The sequence below is a fragment of the Fukomys damarensis genome, unplaced genomic scaffold (genome assembly GCF_012274545.1).
Source record: "Fukomys damarensis isolate Sample0158 unplaced genomic scaffold, DMR_v1.0_HiC HiC_scaffold_21, whole genome shotgun sequence".
Classification (NCBI taxonomy): Eukaryota; Metazoa; Chordata; class Mammalia; order Rodentia; family Bathyergidae; genus Fukomys; species Fukomys damarensis.
Genome location: NW_022900933.1, coordinates 7,650,845 through 7,674,487, shown reverse-complemented (window position 1 = coordinate 7,674,487; position 23,643 = coordinate 7,650,845). Strand labels below are relative to the sequence as shown.

The window sequence follows — 23,643 nt, the reverse complement described above, 5'->3', positions numbered from 1 at the left end:
GACCAGCCTGGGCTACATCGTGAGTTCCAGGTCAGTCTCAAATACATAGATAGACCTTGTTCAAAAAAACAAAAAAAAAAAAAAAAAGATAAATATTTTAACATAAATCTTTTAAGCAGACTGCAGTTTCTTTGGTTAAAAACCATTACCAAAATCTTTTGTCTACTGCTATAGTTTCCACTTCTTTGGGAACCCACATGCTACAAATCTCACTTATCGAGTTCATTCATACCACGTTAGGGTCCCAGTGTCTCTTATTTTAAACCAGTCTCCCTGCACTCCAGCCTTTTCCTGATCAGACTTTCCAGTTGCTTAGAACTTACTGGACTCTATTTTCTTATTGTTTCACCCCTGAACAAGCACAGTGGTCATGAACGTGAAAATGTCTTCTGGGTCCTCGAGATCCCAGGGGAAGCGCTCAACATCATCCTCAGTATTTACCCTTCTTTCTACAACAAAATCTTTGTTGTCGAAAAATCTCAAGAACAGATCCTAGGGCCGGGATTTAGCTCAGTGGTTCCGCCGCCTGCCTCGCAAGCACAAGGACCCGAGTTCGATCCTGGGTACCAAAAGAGAAAGAACAGACCCTAACACATTATTGGCTTTCTATGTCTCTTTTGCTTTTCCAACCTTAAATGAAGTCATTTTCTCCTGGGTCAGCGTCGTGGGCTCAGAGGAATCCTGGGAGGCCAGCAAGTCCTTCTCTACCAGCTCCTCTACCTCCCGCAGACAGGCCTCGGTCTCACGGAGGGGTGGGGGTAGGGCACCATGCGGCTTTGTTTGCTGTGCATGAGTCTGAAAACAAGGAAAGAGGTCCTTCAGCGAGACTTTCCCACTCACTGCTTCACTCACGGTACTAAACATTCTTTAAAGTGTCCCTGACCGGGCATGGTGGTGCACACCTGTAATCCTAGCACTGGGGAGGCTGAGGCAGGAGGGTTGCTGTGAGTTCGAGACCAGCCTGGGCTACATAGTGAGTTCCAGGTCAGTCTTACTACAGAGGGAGACCCTGTCTCAAAAAAACCAAAAAACGATGGGTAGGGGAAGGGTAAAAAGGGAAAAGAAAAAAATGAGATAATGTGAGATAATGAAAAGATGGAAATAAAGTGGTCGTAGATGGGGAAGGGAGGAGGGGGTGAAGGGAGGGCAGGGACAAGGGGAAAAATGAGAACCAAGACCTGTCATGTAAAGGTACAAGATCCCAACAATGAATGTAACTGTACTGTATCCCTAAAATGTACCAACCAATAAACTCAATTAAAGCTGAAAAAAAAACCCAAAATAAATAAAATAAATAAAGTTTCCCTGCAAGCCACGACTGATACGTGGGATCCGTTAGTCAAGGAAATCTCTATCAACAGATAAAAGTTCTAAATATCATGTAGTTATTTGCTGATCAGGAATGCGACTGGTTCAAAAGCTGTAGCAAAAGAAGGCACCAGAAAAGGAAATGTTTGGACAAATTCGCAGGAAGTTATATGGAGAAAATTCAAACTATTTAAAGCATCATTAAGGACTACCATTTGAGATCTTTACGTCTTTGTATTCTCTGACACTGTAACTCCACTTTCCACACAGATTAGAGGTGGTTTTCCTCACTAGCCCTGAACGTGCGCTCGCATTAGATATCTGCGCCTCATCTCCTGAAATCTGTCCTCCGCAGCCTCTCAGTTCAGACTGATCTCTCCCTTCACCCCACACATTGTGTGCACACGAGGCACACACCCCACGGCTCCTTCCCCCAAACACTCACGTGTTCCCCTGCCTTCGCCTTCATGGTTGCTGCCCCTCTATCCAGATTTTCTTGCCTTCTGAGCACCGCGAAACTCACACAGTCATTCATGCACGAGAAACATTTACAGAAAACCTACCGCGAGCGCCTGAGGCATAAAACTACAGGGCAAACGGACGCCCACTAGGGGGCGCTGTGGCGCAGCTGGAAGCAAAATGTATGGTACCGCTGGGGACCCGGGGGTCCCTTACCTACACACACTGTGCTCCAAAGTCAAAGCGATAAACAGCACGCAACTCAACTTACACAATTTAAACATATATGTATGTAAACTCAGGGTGCATTTTGCAAAAATACGTAAAACAAAAGGGTACACATTAAACACTTCAAATACAACTAACGAGAAACAGGAATGACCAGAAAGTATGAATATAAAAGAAAAAAGCACACAATAAAACAAATGAATCAAAACAAGAATAGGACACTGCCCAGACCTCTGTGCCAGGGACAGATGGAAGAGCAAACTGTAGTGGGAACCCTTCAGAAAAAGCTCTGCCCTGAGGCCCCAGGGGAGAAGCAGACAAGTTCAAGGTCACAGGAAGGTGTGGCTCGTGACTCTAGCCGAGGTGGGGGAGCACCTGTGTGTCTGAGCTTCTTAAGCACAATAAAAATCCACCTGCAAGGACACTTCCCTCCAGGCATGAGCACTGATCCATCAAGAATAGGACTTTCTATGGTGCACACCTGTAATCCCAGCACTCGGGAGGCTGAGGCAGGAGGATCCCTGTGAATTCAAGACCAGCATGGGCTACACAGTGAGTTCCACGTCAGTCTCAACTATACAGTGAGACCCTGTCTCAAAAAAAAAAAAAAAAAATAGGACTTTCTAGCCACACGATTCACTTTTGCTTTTGCGATCGTCCTAAACCTAACCCTAACCCTAACCCAAAGACACACTCCTCTGAACCAATGTTTGTTTTGCACCAATAACTCGCTCTGATGGAGATGAGTCTGTATTTTCCTTTCTGTGATCTAGATCTACCAAATGAATCATTACTATTCAGAGTTAAATTGTTTTTAACCAGAAGAGTGGACAAACTCTGTATGTTACATGGGTTATTTGATTCACTATTCATTCATTCAAAAACATTTACTGGGTACCCACTATATACAAAGAGAGTATCTAAGCAATATTTAACTACTCGGGTACACAGAATTGGGTAAGTAGCTCAGTGGCAGAGCACTTTTCTGGCACGTGTAAGGCCCTAGGTTCAGTTCCCAGTAACACACACACACACACACACACACACACACACACACGCACACACAAAACTAGGAAGAAAAAAACATGCTCTGATAAGGTGGTCAAATGTAAGGATTCACACAATAGAAGTATTAAATACTATAGTTTTTACATTTTGCTGTCTTTTTTAATTTTGTTCTTCTTTTTGCTTTCAAGTTATTCTCTCCAAGGCATATTACAAGAACCACCCTACAACTGTAAATCATTAACTATATGCCATCAAGACTCTGGCAAAATGTTTTCATTACTGCAAATTTTTAACAGAAGCAAGTTGGTGTGCATTCTTTTTCTCCCTCTCTCCTGTGACACGAGGCCTTGCCCATGCTAGACAAGCATTCTACCACTGAGCTACATCCCAGTCCTACCAGGTGCTTTTATTATATCTATTTGTGTATTTACCAGAAAGTAAAATCAAGCCATAAAATTGATAAGTTCATGGGTTAAAGAGAATCTTAGAACCAAAACTCTAATTCAGAGATAATTATTTGCACAACTCAGAGAAAGCTGTACGAAACATTTATTTTGAATAAAACCAAACCCATGTTTCCGACCGAAGGCCACACTCAAAATACTTCTGGAGCAAACAACAGGAGGAAAAAACAACACTGTTTGCCTTCCACTCCTTTCTTTTTTTTTTTTTTTGGTACTGGGGATTGAACTCGGGTCCTTGCGCTTGCAAGGCAGGCCACCGAACCGCTGAGCTGAATCCCCGGCCCCGTTCCACTCCTTTCTTACTTAGCACAGAAAGCGGGCTCTACACTTCTTTTTCAGCCAATTAGTTTTGAATTTGGCTGAAAATTCATGTAAGACCTTACCAGGTCAAAATCAGGTAACGTAGCTCTTTTCCATTGTAAATGTAAAATGATACCTGTGTTCTCTAACTACCAGACCAGAAGCTCCCTAGGTGGTATTCACGTCTGCACTGGCTCCTGTACCCCCAACAAGAGTCAGGTGCTGAGCAGCGGTCAGCAGGTGCAGGCCACGCAGTGAGGCCCGCAACGATCCCAGGAGCCCAGCTTTTCCCTGCAGCTCGCCCTCCACAGGGCAGCCATGCTGAGCTACTGGAGAGCAACCTAACACACTCGGTAGATGCTGCAGCACACGTGTTCTAAAAACAAACTGTCCCCCCTGACACCCACACTTCTATGCAGGGCCAGCGCAAGGGGTTTCGATTTCTCAGGGTTAAATGAATGAACCCCCCCAGTGAGCCCTGCAAATTCATTACAAAAATTATTTCATTGTCCACCTAAAATGTCAGGATCGATGGCCTATGCCTCGATAAAGTTAGTTTTCAAAATGAAGGCAAAATACAGACTTTTAGAGAGCAAGGAAAACTGAGCAAAGTTTGTAAGAGTGAGTCATGTCTTTAGGCAGAGGGGAGTGTTAAAATCTAGAGAAAGAAATCAGAAGTGGTAAATATCTAGAGAAATAGGAAAAACTACTTAATTTTTTCTCTTAAATTCTTTGAAATACACGGCCTCTTATGAGACTGATGTACTATCTCGGCTGTACATCTGGGGCACCTTAAAATATATGGATGGATGGCTGATTAGAGTGAAAAGAATTACACCATGGTATAAACTATGTTTGTGTCATATATACACCAATAGGTGTAACATACTTATATATAAAACAGCTAAAGCATAAGAATTGGAGGTAAGTAAGTTTGATTCCAAGATGTTTACATGTTAAAAGAAGTTGTACAATAAGGAATTATACAGGCCTGGGATTTAGCTCAGTGGTGTCGCCACCTGCCTCGCAAGCGCAAGGTCCGAAGTTCAACCCCCAGTGCCCAAAATAAAAATAAAAACAAAGAAATTACACAAGTCTTACTAAACTTAAAAGTTTAGAGTGGATGGTCATCTCTAGAGCAAACACAAAAGCATAATATGAAAAAGCAAGGTAAAAATTTAGCAGAAATCTGGGCATAATGGCACAAACCTATAATTCCGGCACTCTGGGAGGCTGAGCCAGGAGGATCACAAGTCTGACCCCAGCCTGGTGAACTGAGCAACTTGGTAAGACCCTGTCTCAAAAATTTTAAAAACTAAAATTAAATTTAAAAAGCGTTCAAGATGTAGTGCAGTGTGAAGGCCCTGGGTTCAATCCCCAGTACAGCAAAATAAATAAATAAAATGGTAAATCTAACTACTATCCAAATGGTACCATGGAAAAACTGAAGAACACTATCCCATTTCCTGACAAGCACCTCGCCTGTCTTTCCAGAATTCCTCATGGAAGTCCACAATAAAGTCTTCAGCAACAAAACTAAGCCGCTCTCCAAAAACGTTCTTCACCAGTGCAGGGCAGTCACCCGGTGGTGCAGCCCATTCCACACCTCCCAGCTGCACCTGGCTCCTGCACATTTCCCTTCAGGGACGAGGCATCCACAAAGGAATTTTTTCCTTCACCGGATGACCCCATAAAGGACAGCAGGCTTTTCCGTTAAAGAGTATTTTAAACACTGAAAAATGTACCCCATTTTCGAACTATAATCTGCTCTTTTAAAGTCAACAGCTGAAGATTATATTGAAGTTTTGACTTAGAGGAAGGGAAAGTCCCTGAGTGCAGCATTCTATCTCTGATCTGGTCCTGGGCACAGCACAAGGATGCTGATCTTAGCCCGCGACCCGACCCGTCAGTCCTGCCACCCGGTGTCGGCGGGATGAAGCAGCAGAGCCACCCGGCACCATGGGACAGACCAGGATGCCTCTGCAAAACGTGGCTGGGTTTGTCCTCCCCAAACGTGTGTTCGCCACAAAATGACCGCACGGATGTGAGAATTCTGTCACAGCAGTTTCGCCCAATGATTTTTAAAGGGCGTGTGAGTGATCTTGAGCCAGTCCTTCCCGGTTCATTTTATCCTGACCAAAAACCACTTTCTCCCTGCCCTCAAAAATTAATAGAGCTTTTCCTGGTTCATATTTGTATGAAATATTAGTGTTTGGGAATCATACAACTAACTAATGACAGTTGTTCTAATTCAATTTTATGCAAGCTAGAGACAGTGGGACACCCCCCACGGCCCCACCTATTTGGAAGGCTGAGGCAGGAGGATCATTTATTTGATCCTAGGAGCCCGGGACCAAGCTGGGCAACAAAGCAAGACCCTGTCTCCAAAAACAACAATAAAAACAAATGTAAACCAAGAGACAGGTAGTTTGCTTTCTTTCTGATACTGGCTGCAGAATGCCTTTTAAGAAACAAGAATTTGCGCCGGGATTTAGCTCAGTGGTGCCACTGCCTGCCTCGCAAGCACAAGGTCTGGAGTTTGATCCCCAGTACCAAAAGAAAGAAAGAAAGAAGAAATATGAATCTATGATGCATTACTAACATTACTAAATCATATACACACATGTGAACAGTCACTTCCACTAACATTGAACATCTTATCAATAAAGACTCTCAGACCAGCGCAGGAAGAAGCGCAACAATCCTACCTTGTTCAGACCAAAAGATAAGAACGTCTGACTCCTTTCCTCAATGGCTCCAAACCAAAAAGAATGGCCTGGCCCACAAGTCACACCACACACCAAATGTCAGAGGTGGGAAGGCTTCGTGCATCCAACTCCCTTGATTAACACACAGCCTGTAATCCCAGTTATCCGGGAGGCTGAGGCAGGAGGGTGACAATTCCAAGGTCAGCCCAGGTGACTCAGCCAGACTCTATGTCAAAATAATAGAAAGGAGCCGGGAATACAGCTCAGTAGTAGAGCACCTTCCTGGTGTCTGTCTGTGTGAGGCCCTGGGTTTCTACACCAATACTAAAAAAAACAAAAGAAGAACAACCAAGGAATAGAGGTCTGGAAGTGCTAAGGGAGAACACAACAGTATTTCCAGCTTCTTCAGGACAACAAAGCAGGTGAGGTACAGAAAGGCAGAGACCATGAGCTCTACGAAATGGAACTGAGAAACTTTCCCTTGGCTCCTTTGAGACTTTTATAGTCAACACAGCAGAAGAATGTCAAATAGGTAGGCCCCTACTCCTATCTCCCCTCTGCCTATTATGGAGCCTTGGATAAATCATTTCGGCCCTCTAACCCCTACTGTCGAACCAGAATAATAATCCCCCCTCAGCAAAACTCTTAACCTATAAAATGCTTATCAGCGAGGGCCCGGGACACGGCAGATGTTTCACATGTGGTGTGTATAACGGTGGTCATGGTCCGGGACTGAGCTCAGTGATGCCACGCCTGCCCGGCAAGCGCAAGGTCCTAAGTTCGATCCCCAGTACCAAAAAAGTCATAAGAGCAGTGGTTGTTATTCCCCAAGGGAAGTCTTGGTTGAAGCCCTGTCCTGGAATTCTGGGCTGTCCGTGGCTGACTTCCTGATTTTTCCTTTTCTGGCGGACAGCATTTTCTCTCCTAGCCACTCAAGTCGGGCTGTGGGGCAAGCACACTTAACAAGCATGGCCGCAGCCCAGGATCGTTTTATTTACCAGAACAGGTATCAGGGCGCGTGGGCTGCCGTATGCCAGTGCTTGCTGTGGAACTGCACTACTCAGTACTGCAAAGCGGAGGACTGGCAGAGGGGCCGCCTTTGAATGCGGTCTTAAGCCCTGCTCCAGAACTGCTGGGCTCAAATACGCATTTTAACAGGACTACCTGTGACTTGTATATACATTAATCTTTCAGGAGCCCTAAAACCCAGGCTGGATTTAATGTTAAATATTTAACTCTAAAAGAGCTCTCTAAAAATGTATTTACTACTTTTCCCTAAAAGAATAAATAACAAGTAGGTGTCTAATGTCATACGTACATGGTACTTTCTGAAGTTGGCCTAACTTTCTGTGTCCTTTTGAACCTGCTATAGTTTTTTTCTCTTGCAGGTTTAGCCAGGCCATTGTGCCTTCCTCCTTGCCCTGTGATTTTCACACACGCACACACACACACACACAGACTATATGAGGATTTTTTAAACAATATAATTAACAACTTGAAATTTCCGTAAAATAATGTCACCATTACACCCTGATGATTCATTGTGCTAAAGTGTAATCCTGCTTATTCCTGTAACACCTATCTGAAAATAGATTGAAACTAGCATCTGAATGTCATAATGTGCTTTATAAAAGGAGGGTGAGCAACGTCCCCTTTTATTCTGCCTATCCAATTTCCATTATTCTTCAATTTTAGAGAACATTATTCTAAATCACTGTCTCGCAAGACGCATTTCAGAAGAGTGTTTTCCAATAAATCTAAATAGGAGATGTTCGCTCTCAAAAGAAAGGAGATATAAAAAATAAATCTTGAACATTTTAAAGGTCCTAAAATAACACTCCAGAAAGTTTGGATTATGCTAGCATGCAGACGTAGCAACAATTACTTTTGCTTAGATTCTTGCTTAGGTGGACGCTTGCTTAGGTGGAGCAGATTTTACTGCTATAGGACAAGACAGAAGTTACATCTTATTTCTGTTGTTCTTTAACCACCATTTGCCTTTTGTACCTCTAGTAAACAAGAGTGTTTCTATTATTTTTATATCCGGTTTCATGGGCAGTTGAATTTCTACTTTTATTTTTAATACGAAATTAATTCTGCAGCAGGTCAGAAATAAGTGAGCCTAATTCTCAGGCTGGGTCTCAGCTGGAGTCCGGCTTTCAGTGTCAGCAACGATCTGGCTTATAGCCTCCAATGTCACAGCTGGAAAAACAGGCCCAGTTTGTCAAATAAAACATAGGTGAGCACGTTTGAGGAAGCAGTTTAAATTTTAAAATAATAATCATAAACATCTTACTAAATCACTACGCTCATTTATTTTCATAAAAGTAGAATAAGGCGGGGGGAGTACAACAAGGGTTCTTCTGGGGAGTTTGATAATTTTTATGAAATTTTGATCCATATTTTAGGTAATGGCCTAAAAGGAAAAAGGAAAAATTGAAGAATCAAATGGGAATTTCACAGTCATTCAACAAACAGGGTCCAGCAGCAGAGCACAATGCTTCCATTTACACAGACTGCACAGCTCCATTTATTTGAAGCTAAAAAACAAGCGAAACAGGAGTGTGCTGAGGTTAGATGACAATAATGACAGCCACATAGTTATGTACATGCACCGACATCCATGAAACCATACATTTATGGCAGGCAAACTGCATCTCAACAAAGTAAATAAAAATTACAATAGGTAAAAAATGTGATGTCCCCAAAGCTGCTCAAGATCCAGCTGAACTTTAGTTTGGGATGAGGAGTAGGGACAGGAGGGAGGCATGAATGCCTATCGTGGGTAATACAAACGTTTAAAATCAGGATTGGAGCACGGTACACAAGGGTAAACGCATTTGTCGAAACTCAATGAGCAGTACGCACATTTAAATTCTGTGTGCACTTTAAAAAATTAAGCCAATAGTTAGGCGCAACACAAATGAGCTTGATTTGTAGTGATAAAGACATACCTGAGCTTCCCTGTTGAACTGTGGTGCATTCTGGGAATACCGCAGAAACTGGGCCACATACGTCATGATTGACTTTTCATCGGGATTAACAATGTCTACATCTGCAAGACACATCACCCCATCAGTGAGCTGAAGATAGGATTTCCTATAATTAGCACTCAAGAACTACGTCATGGCCTACACCCAGGGCTAACCAGCTCTTAAAATGAACCAAAGTATTTTCCAAGCCATGCGATCTCTGCTGGCTCAGCCCCGCTCCGGCCCTGGGCCATGGCTAAGAGCTTAGATCTATAGCTGCAAAGGTCTGGGTGGAGCCCCAGCTGGGTACATGGACAGCCTCAGTCAGTGTCCTAAAATAAAATGCCCCACGGGTGTGATACGGGTGAGTACCCAGGGGTGAGAGAGGTAGGAGACAATCACAGCAGTCCCCGTGCTGGAGACACAGCACAAAGTCCTCTGGGAATGCGGGAACACACAGCCACTGGAATTGATTCCTGACAGAGTGGCCTACGTACTGTGCCGTAAAGCGTTTCCAAAAGTACACATTAAACGGAAGGCTTCTTGGAGACACCCAATGCTTTTTTCACTCATTTATGAGACAAATTTGCTGAGTACCTTCTAAGGGACAAACTCTGCGCTGCATTCAAGGGGTCTATGGTGACATAAGTTTGAAAAGTGCAGGATTTTAAATTTTAAATTCAGGACCTTTAGGGATACAAATTAAATGGATCACAAAATCACCAAAGGGACAATCTGTCACAGGCAAAACGCTTAATTTTATGTTTCTTTGTATGGTGCCAAAACAAACATTGTAGATTATTGAAAAGGAAACCTTCTCTATTTGTTAATTCAGTTAAATTCAATGCTGTAAGTATTGATACAGTTAGCAAACGTGGGTTACACGTAGGGCCACAAAGACACACGAGGTAGAGTCCTTACCCCTGGGGACCTTACGTTCCATCCCCCTATTCACTCAATAAGAAGATGCTAGACACTCTAAGACATTACTGTCCCTCAAGGAGTTTATGACAAGAAGAAAAATAAACAATCAGAGAATATAATGCACTACGCATGCGTTAGTGGACGTGTTCACTGGGCCCAAAAAGCACTACAAGCGGGCTGAGGTACAAAGTAAATGTAATGCATATAAAAATATACAATTCAAGGCAGCAAGCTTATAAAGGCTATCAATAAAAGGCTGGGTGGTGGAGTTTCAAATATAGGAAAGATTCCTAACAAACAGATGAGTTATTCTGTCTTTAATAGAAAAAGTGTAAATATTGAAAGATACATAAAATAATACCAGCTTGAATAGATATTTCTTTTTAAAGATATCTCACTTTATATGAAACCTTAATGCACAGTGATGAAATCGTTTAAAAAAACCAAATCAAGATTTGGGATGTGTTATGCTGTTTGTTTGTTTGGTTTGGTTTGGTAGCGGGGATCGAACTTGGGACCTTCCGCTTTCAAGGCAGGGGGCTGTACTACTGAGCTAAATCCCCGGCCCTTGGGATGTGTTATGTATGTTCATGTACCTACTTCCCATAAGGAATGTAATTATCTACTTCAATCGTATACCAAAAAAAATTTAAAAATTTTAAATGAAATCAAAAGATAGTTCCCTTAATTCCAATATGACTGGGGTTCAGTTCGTGTAAATAATGAAGTATTTCACATTTTCATGCTGTTATTTAAGCCATTTATAATGTTATCAGAATCACTCACACAGTGGCAATGTGCTTCTGTAGTATTTTCTGTTCCGTTAGCTGACTGATCATTTGCATATACTAACACAAAGGAAATACAGCTACCAGGGAGGCCGGGGCAGGGGGACTGCTGATCTAGCAAGACAAGGAGGAGGAGGGGGAGGAAGAGGAGAAGAAAATATTTTATACTCATAGTCAAAATTTTTTATAAATATTTTTTAAAAACAATAATCAGAAGTAGGTAATTAGAGTAAAACATAAAGAAAACATAACCAAAAACTAAAAGGAGGAGGGAAAAGACAAAGGGAGAAAGAAAAGGGAGGGGAGAAAGGGAGGCACCGGCAGAGAACAGGAAGTAGAAATACCGACCAACCTGTACCCAGATCAGTTCCCAAGCTGATACACAGAGACGCACAATCAACAGGCTACTTGTGAAGTTAGAAATATCACCTAATGTGGCTGAGTGCGTCCTTTTATTGATTTTACTGTTCTTCTATTTACTGATAAAAAATAAATGGGGAAATCATTAGTAGAGATAAATCCTACGTGTGCCCTTCCTGTAGCTACTGAATTGTGAATAGCATAAAAAATGAGGAAATAGTCCTCCAGCCTTTGATTCAACACAGAAGTCATTCGTGTCACTGAAGAGCACATAAAATTCTGACCAAGCTTTGCCATTCCACACACTTACTACCGCACGGGGAATCACCACATGACGTTCACATCAGGGCCACACTTGCTCAGGGGCTGCAACACTAGGGTCATCTGCACGTGGGTTCAAGAGCTTGGCAAAAATCTGCAAAGCATTTGGGGGCTACTTGGAATTTACAATAAAGCACACCAAACATTCTACTATTTGTAACTGTGCGCTACACCTTCCTTATACCACTAAAATGTATACTGCTAGACATGTATGAGGTGTGCATGTCACACTACTTTGGATAACCGGTTGTTGAACATTTATAATACACATTCCTGGCTACAAAACTGAGAATAGAATCTTTACACCTTGATCTCTTGGTCCACTGTAATTCTTACCAATCCTATGTGCCATTTTTTTATTCCTTTAGAGTGCGTGTGTGTGTGTGTGTGTTGGGAAACAAATCTAGGGCCTTGCACATGTTATGCACATGCTCTACCACTGAGCCACATCCTCAGCTGGGATTTCTCAGTAGCTTAGTTTCATGTATTATTTATGAAATAATACAACCCAAAGTAAAGTGCTTTACAGAAAGTATTTTAATCTTAGCTTTACAATTAAAATGGATTATAACTTGATGATGATCTCTGTGAATAGAACTCATTCCATATTTGGGATTTTTCTTATTTTTGTTAAACAGTCCAACAAATGGACAGTAGACTCAATGGCAGGGCTTGGGCAACCATATGAGGACACCAGGGAAAGCCCTGCTCCTGCTCTCTCAAGACTCAGCATGGGATCAGGAGGAGGAGGAGGAGCACATGGGAGAAAGGAGCTCCATAAACAACCAAATTCAAGACTCAAAGGAAACATCACACAGGAGAGATCCAAACAGGGACGGCAGTGAGGAACACCACCACACAGAAGGCACAGAAGTAAGCGGAGACAGAGGCCCCAATGACTCCCGGCGAAGGCGCTGTCTCTGCCAGCTGTGGCCTCGCCCTGCAGCTACTGGAGTGAACTAACTGGGAGGAATTCCTCATTTCATGAAATTCAATAAAGACCCTTAGTTAAACCTTCCAGGACTAAGGTATAATGCTGTCACACTTGCTTATGCAGAGAAACTATTCTCGAATCGACTTCATGTTGAATCCTAAAAGAAAAACTGTTCTAAAAACAAAGACGTTTCTTTACCTTCGGGCTCCAGCAGCCTGGGGATCTTCAATTCTCGTTCTGCAATTCCAAAGGCCTCTTTCAGATTGTCCCTGTTGGATCTATGCTTCACACTCTTCATGTCAACTAGGTCCGGTCGCAAGGCATGAATGACAGCCAAAAAGGCCAGCCCATTTCTCCAGCTGGACTTGAAATCCGTCACACTGACAGACTCGTGCCTGGCACAAAAGGGCATGATACACTCTGTTAAAAGTATGTCCCTCCACTATATTCAATACAAGTAAAAAATAAGTCAGCGAGCCAAATAAATAACCTACATCATTTTAGCAAATGATTTTTATTTTTATCTTACTGTCAAATTAAAGTACAATGCCAAGTTTGGTGACGATCAAATTTGAAAATGGTTCTCCAAGTGGGGGCCCCAGCCCGGCAGCGATGGCTGTTAGGAACGTAAATTCTCAGGCCCTTCCCAGTAACTGCAGATTCACACTCCAGAGGCAGGCCTGACACCCCGGGCTCCAGGAGCTCTGTGATAATTGCACTTATGCTTGAGGCCCTCATTCAGCAATCTGTAGGCTCAAGACCGATGCTGGACTCTCCAGACAGTGAAGATCCTTCGCTCCAGGAAAGAGTTGTTTTTTTTCCCCTCCCTGGCTCAGATTAAACGATCTATCAGACCAAAGCAAAGGCTAGCAGCTCACTGGAAAGCAGACTTTGTCTTTCCCTGGTTTAACACTCGTCACTGTAATAAACTGATGAACAAACTGATGAACTGTGGTCTTCACCTACAATCGAATGGCATTCAGCCTTGAACAGGAAGGAAATGCGGAGCCGCGCTACAACATGGGTGACTCTTACAGACTGAAACAAGCCGGATAAAAAGCACAAACGCTGTCTGATTCACTCACTCCAGGCAGCTACGGTAGAAGGCAAAACGGGCTACCAAGAGGAGGGCTGGGAGGTTTCCCTCATCGGGGTCAGAGTTTGGGCTGCACAAGACGAAGGGAGTCCTGGCGACGACAGTGCTGAAGGCGCAGCCCTGAGCTGCCCACCTGCGAACGGCCACGACGGTGAACCTGTGCTGTCTGACGGCGTCTCTCACTCTGGCCCACAAGGCACCGCGTGATCGGGCCCTGCCCACCTCTCCCACCTCTCCCACCTCTGCATCTTCTCTCCGCCTACAGTACCAGCATCAGGCTGGTCTCTGTCCAGTTTCCCCAGCCACACTCCTATGAACCCTCGAGCTTCAACTCTCTCTTCCTGCAGATCCTGGTCCGTCCAAAGCCTGGCCTGCAGGTCTGAGTTCAGAGGCACCCTGCTGGGCAAGGCCTCCCTGACCTCCTCCACGGAGGTCAGCCCTCTCTCCGCCCTGAACACCCCTGACCACACAGTAAATCCTTCCTAGTCCCAGGGCACTGTCACAGATCTTCCCGCTGCCCCTCCAGGGCGCGTCCTTGAGAAGCAAGGCCCTGCCCTTCTTGTTCCGAGCTGCAGGGAGGGTCGCTGCCAAAGGCTGCCTGCCAGGGGCTGAACATGTGTACAGAGAGACCTTGAATCACTCCGTCAATAACACAGCCACTAAACAAGGGATCTGTGGGAATCTTACAAGAGTGCGGCTGCCCACAGTGTTCGGGAAATATTCCAGGACAACCATGATTCCCTCTAATACCTAATAAAAACATGAAGAAATTCAGTGGACTACGGAATGAATCAAATGACGAGAGCTCCTTAAAGAGGGTGGAGGGCTCAGTCAAAGGTGCAGAGCTGCCTAGCACGCAGGAGGCCCCGGGTCCATCTGCAACGCAAATGGAAGGAAAAAAGAAAACAAAATTGGTGCCCAGAGCCACCACTGAGAGAGCACTGGCGGCCGGGACTCTAAGCCTGGCACTCACTGCAGAGTGTGCTCATGGACACTGAGCTAAAGCACGAGCTAAAAGGATGGGCTCTGGCCGCGTGTAGGGCCAGACCCAGCTCGGCACTGACGGGCAGGCGCTGGACGCAGCAGAGCGCCAGGCCCCGAGCTCAGGGCTTCGCTGTGAGCTGCAGCCGGCACCACAGGAGGATGGGGCTGTCGGTCCCAGAGGGGGCAGGCTGGGCTCTGAGTGACTGGCAGACAGGCACCCATGAATGTATCCAACTGTTTCACAAGTAAGAAAATACAACACATGACAGCATCACTTACCTCTGAGCCCCACAGATCCCGGGACAGTGAAATACAAGTTACTTAATGCACCACCGATGGTGGCCACAACTAGGACGAACTCCAGATGAGCTACTTCAAAGGATCTGCATCTTTGCTTTGTTTGTGTGCTACTGGGGATTGAACCCAGGGCCTTCTTTCTCACTGAGCTACACTCCCCGCCTCTCCTTTTCTTTTGGAGACAGGGTCTCACTAAGTCACCAAGTTCCCTAGCCAAGGCTCAAATTTGCGGTCCTCCTGCCTCAGCCTCCCGGAGTGCTGAGATTATACGTGTGACCCAGCATAGTTTCTTCTTCATAAGTTTATCACCAGCTCTAAAGTTGAATATGGAGAGAAGATAAATGGTGTTGAAATATAGGAGACTTTAAAAATGTGTTTGAAGGCTACTTGTACACAAATAAAATAAATCTGAATATAGGAAAATGATTTTCACACATGCAATTCTAGATTAACAAAAGTAAAATTTTCTCTAATATATTCAAGAAAGTTTGACTTTGTATATTTAAAACATTAGATATGCATGTCTGTGTATCTCATAAAATAAAATTAAATATAGTAGGTGAGTGACTACTAAAAACAGATGGGGCTGCTGGGCGTGGTGGCGCACACCCATGATCCAGCACTCGGGAGGCTGAGGCAGGAGGATCATTGCGAGTTCGAGACCAGCCTGGGCTACACAGTGAGTTCCAGGTCAGTCTCAACCACACAGTGAGACCCTGTCTCAAAAAACAAAATAAAAACAAACAAACAAACAAACAAAAAACCAAAAAAGATGAGGCTGGAGGCTGAACTGACCTCCATCTCGTAGTCCCTCGTGAGGAAGGACTTACTAAGGAGTTCTCCATTCGCAAGGCCCCAGCAACATTTGTGTGACTCTGCTCACCCACACAATGCCACAACGATCTGAGGACTGCCTTTTACACTTCACAGCTCTCCTAGAGGGGCGCTCTCCTGCATCTCAACCCTTTATTCTTCCTAAACTCCATTCCAGCCATTGCTAAAAATAGAAAATGCCTCAAGGGCAGAAAACATTTCCCTTGTTTAAAAAAAAAAAAAAAAAAAAAAGCCAGGTGTTGTGGTGTACAACTATAATTTCAGCACTCAGGAGGCTGAGGCAGGAGGATTGCCATGAGTTCAAGGCCAATCCGATCTACATAGTGAGACCATCTCAAAATAAACAAAAAATTTTAAAAACTTGAAACAAAAGCACGAACTTTCCTTCATCAACTCCACTTTTTCAAAATACAGCCTCACTGGTCACTTTGTTTCTTAACTGAATTCTGTAAGTAATGAGGACTGTGTTCTCTAATATAATTATAGCCAGCACCAGAGATAGTTTCATGCATTGGTTACTTATTTATTTGTTAATTTGTTCATTCAACACACATTTGTGGCACACGTGTCCTGAACCTCCACGACGCTAGGTCCTGGGGTAGCACTCCACTGAGACGGCCCTGACTTTTTTTCTTTTTTTTTTTTTGGTACCAGGGATCAAACTCCGGCCCTTTCACTTGAGAGGCAGGTGGCAGAACCACTGAGCCAAATCCCCAGTCCAGCCTTGACTTTTAAAGAGGTCATAGTGCGGTACAACTCTAGAACTGAATCAACCCCTCCGATGCACAGGGAAATTACCCAAAGAAAAGGATATTTAAGTACTGTGTTATTTCCCCACAGCAACGGGCCACTCGAACACAGCGGCAGGTGGGAGCTCACCCGGAAATACCGCCTCTGGCCTTGGAAACCAGAATGGCTGAGCTCAGGGACCGGCGTGTAGGAAACGTTCAGGGTGAGAAGAGGGGAGAGTCTCCTCCCCGGGACTCGGAGGGTCTCCGTGGTGCCGCGGTGGGCAGTGCTGGCCCGCACGTCTCCCCCAGTTGGACAGCTACTCACGTGGCACAGCACTCCTGAGCCCACAAGAGAAGGGCCTTCTTTGCGGACAGCTGCCACCGTGCTTGGGCTCTGGAGCCTTCCTTAGCTGGAGGACTCGAGGTAGCAGAGGAATCCGCCACACTCACATCTTCCACAGAAGGTTCATTGTAATTGCTAGAAAGAGCCTGGGTGAGCGCCTCGATCTGCAGAAAAATACGATTACAACACACAGAACAATGTCACCGGCACCAGGCCACAGCATTCAGCCGAAACAAGACCTAAAACACACCCACAGCGAGGACGATGTGCTTCAGGCAACCCGTGAGCACCAGCGCTCACACCCTCGCTGTCCTGTGCGTCCCTTGGCCTGGACGGCTCGTTCCTCGTCTCCCCGGGGAGGGCATCCCAGGTCCACCTGTCTCCCAGGTGCTTTGACAGCACTTCCCCGAGCCCACACCTGCCAACGGAACCCAACCCAACTCCTCAGCTGTGGTACCCTTGAAGACAGCGTCAAGACAAAGGCATTCCTGGCTGCAAACGACACAGAACAAACATACATTAAAGGGAAAAAAACAGTAAACACATCGAGAGCCAAGTCTCAAAAAATCAAATCAGCACCAAGTACATCAAAAACGATCCCATATGTAATTCAAGAAATCTAAATGTATACAGCAAAGGGACATATCATGGAATTTATAGTAGATACCTGTGAATGGTGGATTATGGATGATTTTTTTATTTTTATATTTTATTATCTGTTTTTTGTTTGTTTGTTTGTTTGGTTGTTTGTTTTTTAAGAGAGGGTCTCACTATGTAGTTGAGACTGACCTGGAACTCACTATGTAGCCCAGGCTGGTTTTGAACTCACAGCGATCCTCCTGCCTCAGCCTCCCGAGTGCTGGGATGACAGGTGTACACCAACACGCCCAGCTTCAGAAAATGTAATTTTTTAGGTAGTATAGAGAAAAATCTGCCCCAAGCCCTGAAACCAAATATTTATCAGTCCCAATTTAATGAAGTCAGGGCCACAGCTGTCCCTATATCTTATATGCACCAGCGCAATAGGTAGGATGTGCTAAGGGCTCAGAGATCTGGGGTGAAAGGAATCCACGAGTTGGTCTTGAGACTGGGCTAGATGTTGAAGGATTACTCAGTCACACTGGACAGAGGCCTTCACAAGAAAGGGGATTTTACGAGGCTTGGTGGGTTAGATCTCAAGCTTTTACCCCAGCAGCCTCCTTCTCTCTCCTTTGCCACAGTAAACAACCATAAGAAGCAAACATTCCAGGCCAGAATGGTTCAGACTGATGCCGATATGAAAACTTCAGGACATCGTGATAGTTCCACTTCTGGTTGAAAAACAAGAAAAATGGCAAAAAGCCTGCTAGGTATATTCTACCCGATCGAGATTTCCAGGGTGTCCTATTTATGGAAGAAGCTTGGGATTGAATCTAGCTTCAAGTCACACTGTTTCCACTATACTTATTTCATTCTGTGCGACTGGAATAGAAGTAATTTTCCTAGCATCAGACTACTTACATGAAAGTGCTGTATAATGGTCCAAATTAGGCCAAGAATAATGGATCTGTTTCCTTCTATAATATCAGCAACATGAATATTTATTAGCTTGATCTGGAAATGAAGAACTGCAGGTTAAAAACAGAAAACATTCCATAGCATTCATCACGCCTGCAAAATTCCAGAGGAAATTTATACTCACTGATTGATTTTCCAGGAATGTCAGGGCATGTTCTATATTGATTCTACACTGGAATGTATTGGATCCTTTATCTCGCGGCTAAGAAAATCAAGCAAATGTTACTCAGAAATAGGAAATACATTTTTTAAAATCAACACAAAGTCTATTGGTATCACTTTCAAATCTTACCAACTGCTGTCCGGAGAGGACTTCTAACAGGTCTAGGAGGACATGCCCCTTTCTGATGTCTGTGAACAAGTCTGCTATGACTGAGGGTGGGGTATGCTGCAAGAGTCACAAGAAAAAGAATCAAAGTTGGGCCCCACAACACAGAACCTTTAAGAATCTCACACATGTGCTTTGTGGGTTTTTTTTGTTTGTTTGCTTTGTTTTGTGTTTGTAGCGGGTATCAAACTCTGGACCTTGCACTTGTGAGGCAGGCGGCAGAACCACTGAGCTAAATCCCCGGTCCTGTGTTTTTGAAATATCTAAGATTCGGCAGTGAATTTTTTTAATTCGCAGAACCCTAGAGAGCATGCAGAGTTCCATATCAAGCCACAATAAGAAAGGTGAACTCAGTTTGTCTCATGGCAAATCTGCAGTAACACAACCTCTTGCCTTCACTCTGCGGAAGAGACATTAAAGGCACTGGGAATGACCCAACGGTGACCGCTGGAGAACTGGTTACATCTCGGGAGTGACCCACTTCTCTGTCCTCCTCGGGTCAGAAACACAAGAACCGGGCTGGGGTGAGCAGAAGGGAGCGGTGTGAGCCGCCAGCGTCGCCGAGGGGCAGGGTGGCGTGGTGACAACAACCAAGGCTGCGGTCCACACTGCTGGGTCACTCACAAGCAGCGGGACCACCAGCAAGTCACACAACGTCTCTGCGCCTTGGTTTCCTCGGCCTTTGAGCAGGAGTAATACTATCGGCCTCACCGACAGTGAGTAAACGGGAAGACATTTAAGCGCCTCATCATCACTGAAGGGCTCCGATCGTGAGCTTAGCACCGTGTTTCACCCTAACCATCAATACGGACACACCAATGATTTCATTTGATGAAAAAGCACTCCTGCTTTAAATATTTTTACCGCACTGTCCTGTATCTTTACCTAAAAGCAGTGCCCTCTCTGTGTGTTGGAAAAAAAAAACAAATACGCTAAGATCACAGAGACTTTCGGCACACTTAAGAAAAGATACCCACAGCCCTTTACCAGCTCTCCGCACCAGTTCACATGGCTTCCGCGGGGCCCAAACTGGGGAGCAGGGGAATAAAAAATGGATTTATTTTGCTCTTCATCCCTCACCTTTGCCAACTGTGAATTTATCCAGCAGGTGAAGGTTTTCTTCTGAGTGTCTTCCTGTTCAGCTACCAAAGGAAAAAACAACAGTTGAAAATGAGAAACCTTCTAATCACATCAAAACCCTGGGTATGTTTCACAAGTTTACAAACTTTCTAGGCCTTAGACTCAATTCCAGATGTTTGCTTAATCCGTGTTTTAGAAATAACGTGATGATAAGAGGTGTCTTTTTAAAGCCTCAAGTTAGCTGGTTTTTAATACATTTCACTAACAAAGGGATTAAGTCCCTACTCAACAGTATTGTACCAGGAACCATGGTGAGGGACAATAGCTCCCAACCCAAGAGGACCAGCAGTCCCCGCCAAGCCGTGTAATAAAGATGACCTCAAAACATCTCGAGATGTTACAAGGCCCACAAAGTCACTGCAGTGTAGCCTTCGTGTTTATCATGCCAAATGCAATGCCTCTGAGGCAACTGTGAATGAACTACAATTAGTCAGAGATGCAGGTTCAAATTATACGCCTGAATGGCTGTGTGATCTGGAGCAGAGCCCTCATGCAGTAAGGGAGCAATAAGCAGAGGTTGTCTGGAGAACTAAGCGACTCACCGTAGGGCCTGGCCCAGAGGCTGGCTCACAGTAAGTGTGTAAGGCACACGCGATTAACCAGGAAGAAGCCAGGGGCACAGGACACTCAGCGTCTGTGAGCCTGGGCCCCACACTGAGCTCGCCCCAGCTGAGCGTCCCGCCCTGGTGGTGGGGTAAGTCGAGGCAGACACCACTTCTCCCGGCACCCAAGGCCCACAGCCTCACATCTCTGGCAGCTGCGAGTCAGCCTACACTGCTCTTCCAAAGTCGGGCTGTCCTCTCGGAACCTCGCACTGTCCCCCAGTCCCTCACACCAGCGCCACCTTTCCTGTCTCCCTCCACACTGGACCGTCCTCACGGACACGGTCCTCTTCCGCTGTCATTTCCCACTCTTTCTCCAAGGTTCAGCTCTTCCTGACTCTCACTGTCTTGTGCAGCTCCTGTCCGATTCTTGGCGATTTCGATTTCGGCGCCCATACCAATAAGACCTCCTGGCTTCCTGCGTCCCTCCTCGCCGAGAGTCATGGGCACACAGCAGACCTCTTCTCCACCTGACGCGCTGTCTTGTGGCTCAAGCCTTCTCGCCCCCAACTCCCACGCTCGTCTGAGCCCACAGGCAGCAAGTCCAAGCCTGAGGAGTCTCACGGCCCTCACCCCTCGTCCTGATCCCCTTCAGACCCTCCGATCAGTTGTTAGCAGCACCCCTCGGTCCTTCTTTACCGCGTTGTATCTGTTTGGTGCATCAAGACTGCTCCGTACACCTCACCCCACGGGCGTGCCACTAAGGCGGCTGACACCCCAGCAGCGCCACCCGTCTCACCAGGACCCCCAGTGCTCCCTCGGTGCGGCGGGCGGTTACAGTGTCACAAACAGCAATTTCACCACGTTTTCCTCCTCCCCCATTGCTGCTACCAGCTGAGACTGTGTCTCCCAGCACGCTCTGCCACCCTCCCACCCCACTACCCAACAACCTGGCGAGGAGCTCCGCCTCCAACGCCAAGGCAAAGAGCTTTGATGACGCAGACGGCACAGGTTCGCCACCGCCGGCACGAGGGGACCAGCCTTGCTCACGCCGAAGCCAATCGTCCCACGTGGGCACCAAATGCAATCCCTCCGCTTCTGCTCAAGGACATTTTGCTCCTTCGCTTCCCTCTCGTCCTCCTTTCCCTCCTCTTGGACCATTCCAGTAAGGATAGCGCTATGCTGTCAATTCTCCCATCCAAAAACAAAACTGAGCTGGGCTGGGGATTTGGCTCACTGGTACAGCGCTTGCCTGGCATAGGTGAGGCCCTGAGTTTGATCCACAGCACCAAAACTAAATACATAAATACCAACAAAAACAAACCTCTCCTGACCCCAGTTCCCCTATCAGCCATTGCTACATCTGTCTGATCCCCTCCCAAGGCGGAACTCCTCAGAAAGACTGGGTTGACTATCTCCGGCCCCTTCCTCACTCACCGCCGACGGATCCCGTCAGTCAGGCTCTTGCCATCCCCCACAGCTGCCCTCTTCTCCAGGTCGCCCTGAATCAGAGTCATCCGGGACCTCCTCTCCCTAAAACCGGCGGCTGATTTTCCACCTCCACCTTTCTGGACCGGCCCGCGGCAGACGCGATGAAGAGTTTCTGGTCCTGCATCCGGGGCTCAGCGGTCAGCTTTCCTCCCGTCTCTAGGTGGCTCCTCCCTTTTCCAGCCCTCACAGCTAAGCCCTGAGAAACCCTCGTAGGTCCTCCTTCGAAGTACACTTCCTCTCTCCGTTACCATTATGGACCGAGTCGCCACCATCTCCGTGGGGGCTGCCAATTCCCTACAGATCTTTCCAGCCCGAAAGCTGTTCTCTCCATGGCGGGCAGGACGACCCTGCTAAAACGTCAGCGCAGTCAGGACAGGTCCTTTGCTCCAGCCTGGCTTCTCCCCAGCAGCAGGGCCTCGCGCTCTCCCACTTGGGCTCCGACACACCGGCCTCCAGCTTTCCTCTCTCCACAGGCGCTCTACACGGCCGCCCCTCTCCGGCGGAGCCCTTGCGCAGACCGTCCCTCCCTCAGCTCCTTGGGTCTTGGGTTGGAAGACGCCTCATCCACAAGGCCTGCCCTGCCACCCTGCGAAAAACTGGAGCGCCCCAACTCCTGCTCGCTTTCGTCCTGCTCGACTTCTTCCTACACTGTAAATTATGTATGGAGTGTTATGTTCGTGACGCTCCTCCTAACACACAGAAACCCCACACAGGCAAAGATGTTTCATCTGTGATGTGCCTGGAAGAGCCTGGCCTTCTTGGAAAAATATAAATTATGTTATTATTGCTGTCATACTCTGTTTAATGTACCAAGGTCAAATTTACCTTTATAAAGTTTACACTCATTTCTGTTAAAGCTACCTGTTCTATCTTCTATGGACTGTTCCTTTCATACTTCCCTTATCACTGATTAATCCCTACTTAATAGTCACAGTGGATGGAAATTACATATAGGATTTGGACTGCAATATAAGTAGGAATGCGACATTTGACTTAAGTTCTTAAAATTTTTTGAATTTGATAAAACATTTCTGGTTGAGAAACAAGAAAGACTAGCAGGGTAAACAGAACTGCAGAGTGTTATAACCATCTACTAATTACTGTGAATGAGTAAAGATGTGCTTAGCCACACTGTAATGTAATCTTTTTTCTTTTTAAATATTCTTCATTTTGTAAACATTACCCATTTAACTTACTTATTGACCGGTGACTTTACAGTTGATAGGGTTCTTGGTAATTGTTAGCTAAACTGAATTAATTTTACTGAATTAATTCCACTTTACAAAAAAATTACATAGAACTGTGAGTTTCTCTGATAATTCAAAATGTTATTAAGGCTCCTGCAATCTCCAAGATATATTTCATTATTCCCCCCCAGCATCAGCAGATGGTACAACAGTAAATTTTAAATATGTACGGACACTAAAAAATGCAGTAGGGGCAGGGATTTAGCTCAATGGTTCTGCCACACCTGACTTGCAAGCATAAGGACTGGAGTTCAATCCTTGGTACAAAAAAAAAAAAAA

General features: G+C 45.5%; 1 protein-coding gene across 5 annotated transcripts in view; it reads right to left on the bottom strand.

The window, feature by feature from the left end:
- Syne2 (spectrin repeat containing nuclear envelope protein 2) overlaps positions 1-23,643 on the bottom strand; it is a 310,603-nt gene that overhangs the window by 222,837 nt on the left and 64,123 nt on the right. For all 5 annotated transcript variants that reach the window (XM_010602996.3, XM_010602997.2, XM_010602995.1 and 2 more), the window contains 8 exons: positions 20,025-20,086; positions 18,909-19,004; positions 18,741-18,818; positions 18,560-18,652; positions 17,042-17,223; positions 12,973-13,169; positions 9,430-9,530; positions 631-795 (listed from right to left, as the gene is read on the bottom strand). In XM_010602996.3, the coding sequence (XP_010601298.1) occupies positions 631-795; positions 9,430-9,530; positions 12,973-13,169; positions 17,042-17,223; positions 18,560-18,652; positions 18,741-18,818; positions 18,909-19,004; positions 20,025-20,086 (974 nt within the window). The remainder of the gene's footprint in view (positions 1-630; positions 796-9,429; positions 9,531-12,972; positions 13,170-17,041; positions 17,224-18,559; positions 18,653-18,740; positions 18,819-18,908; positions 19,005-20,024; positions 20,087-23,643) is intronic.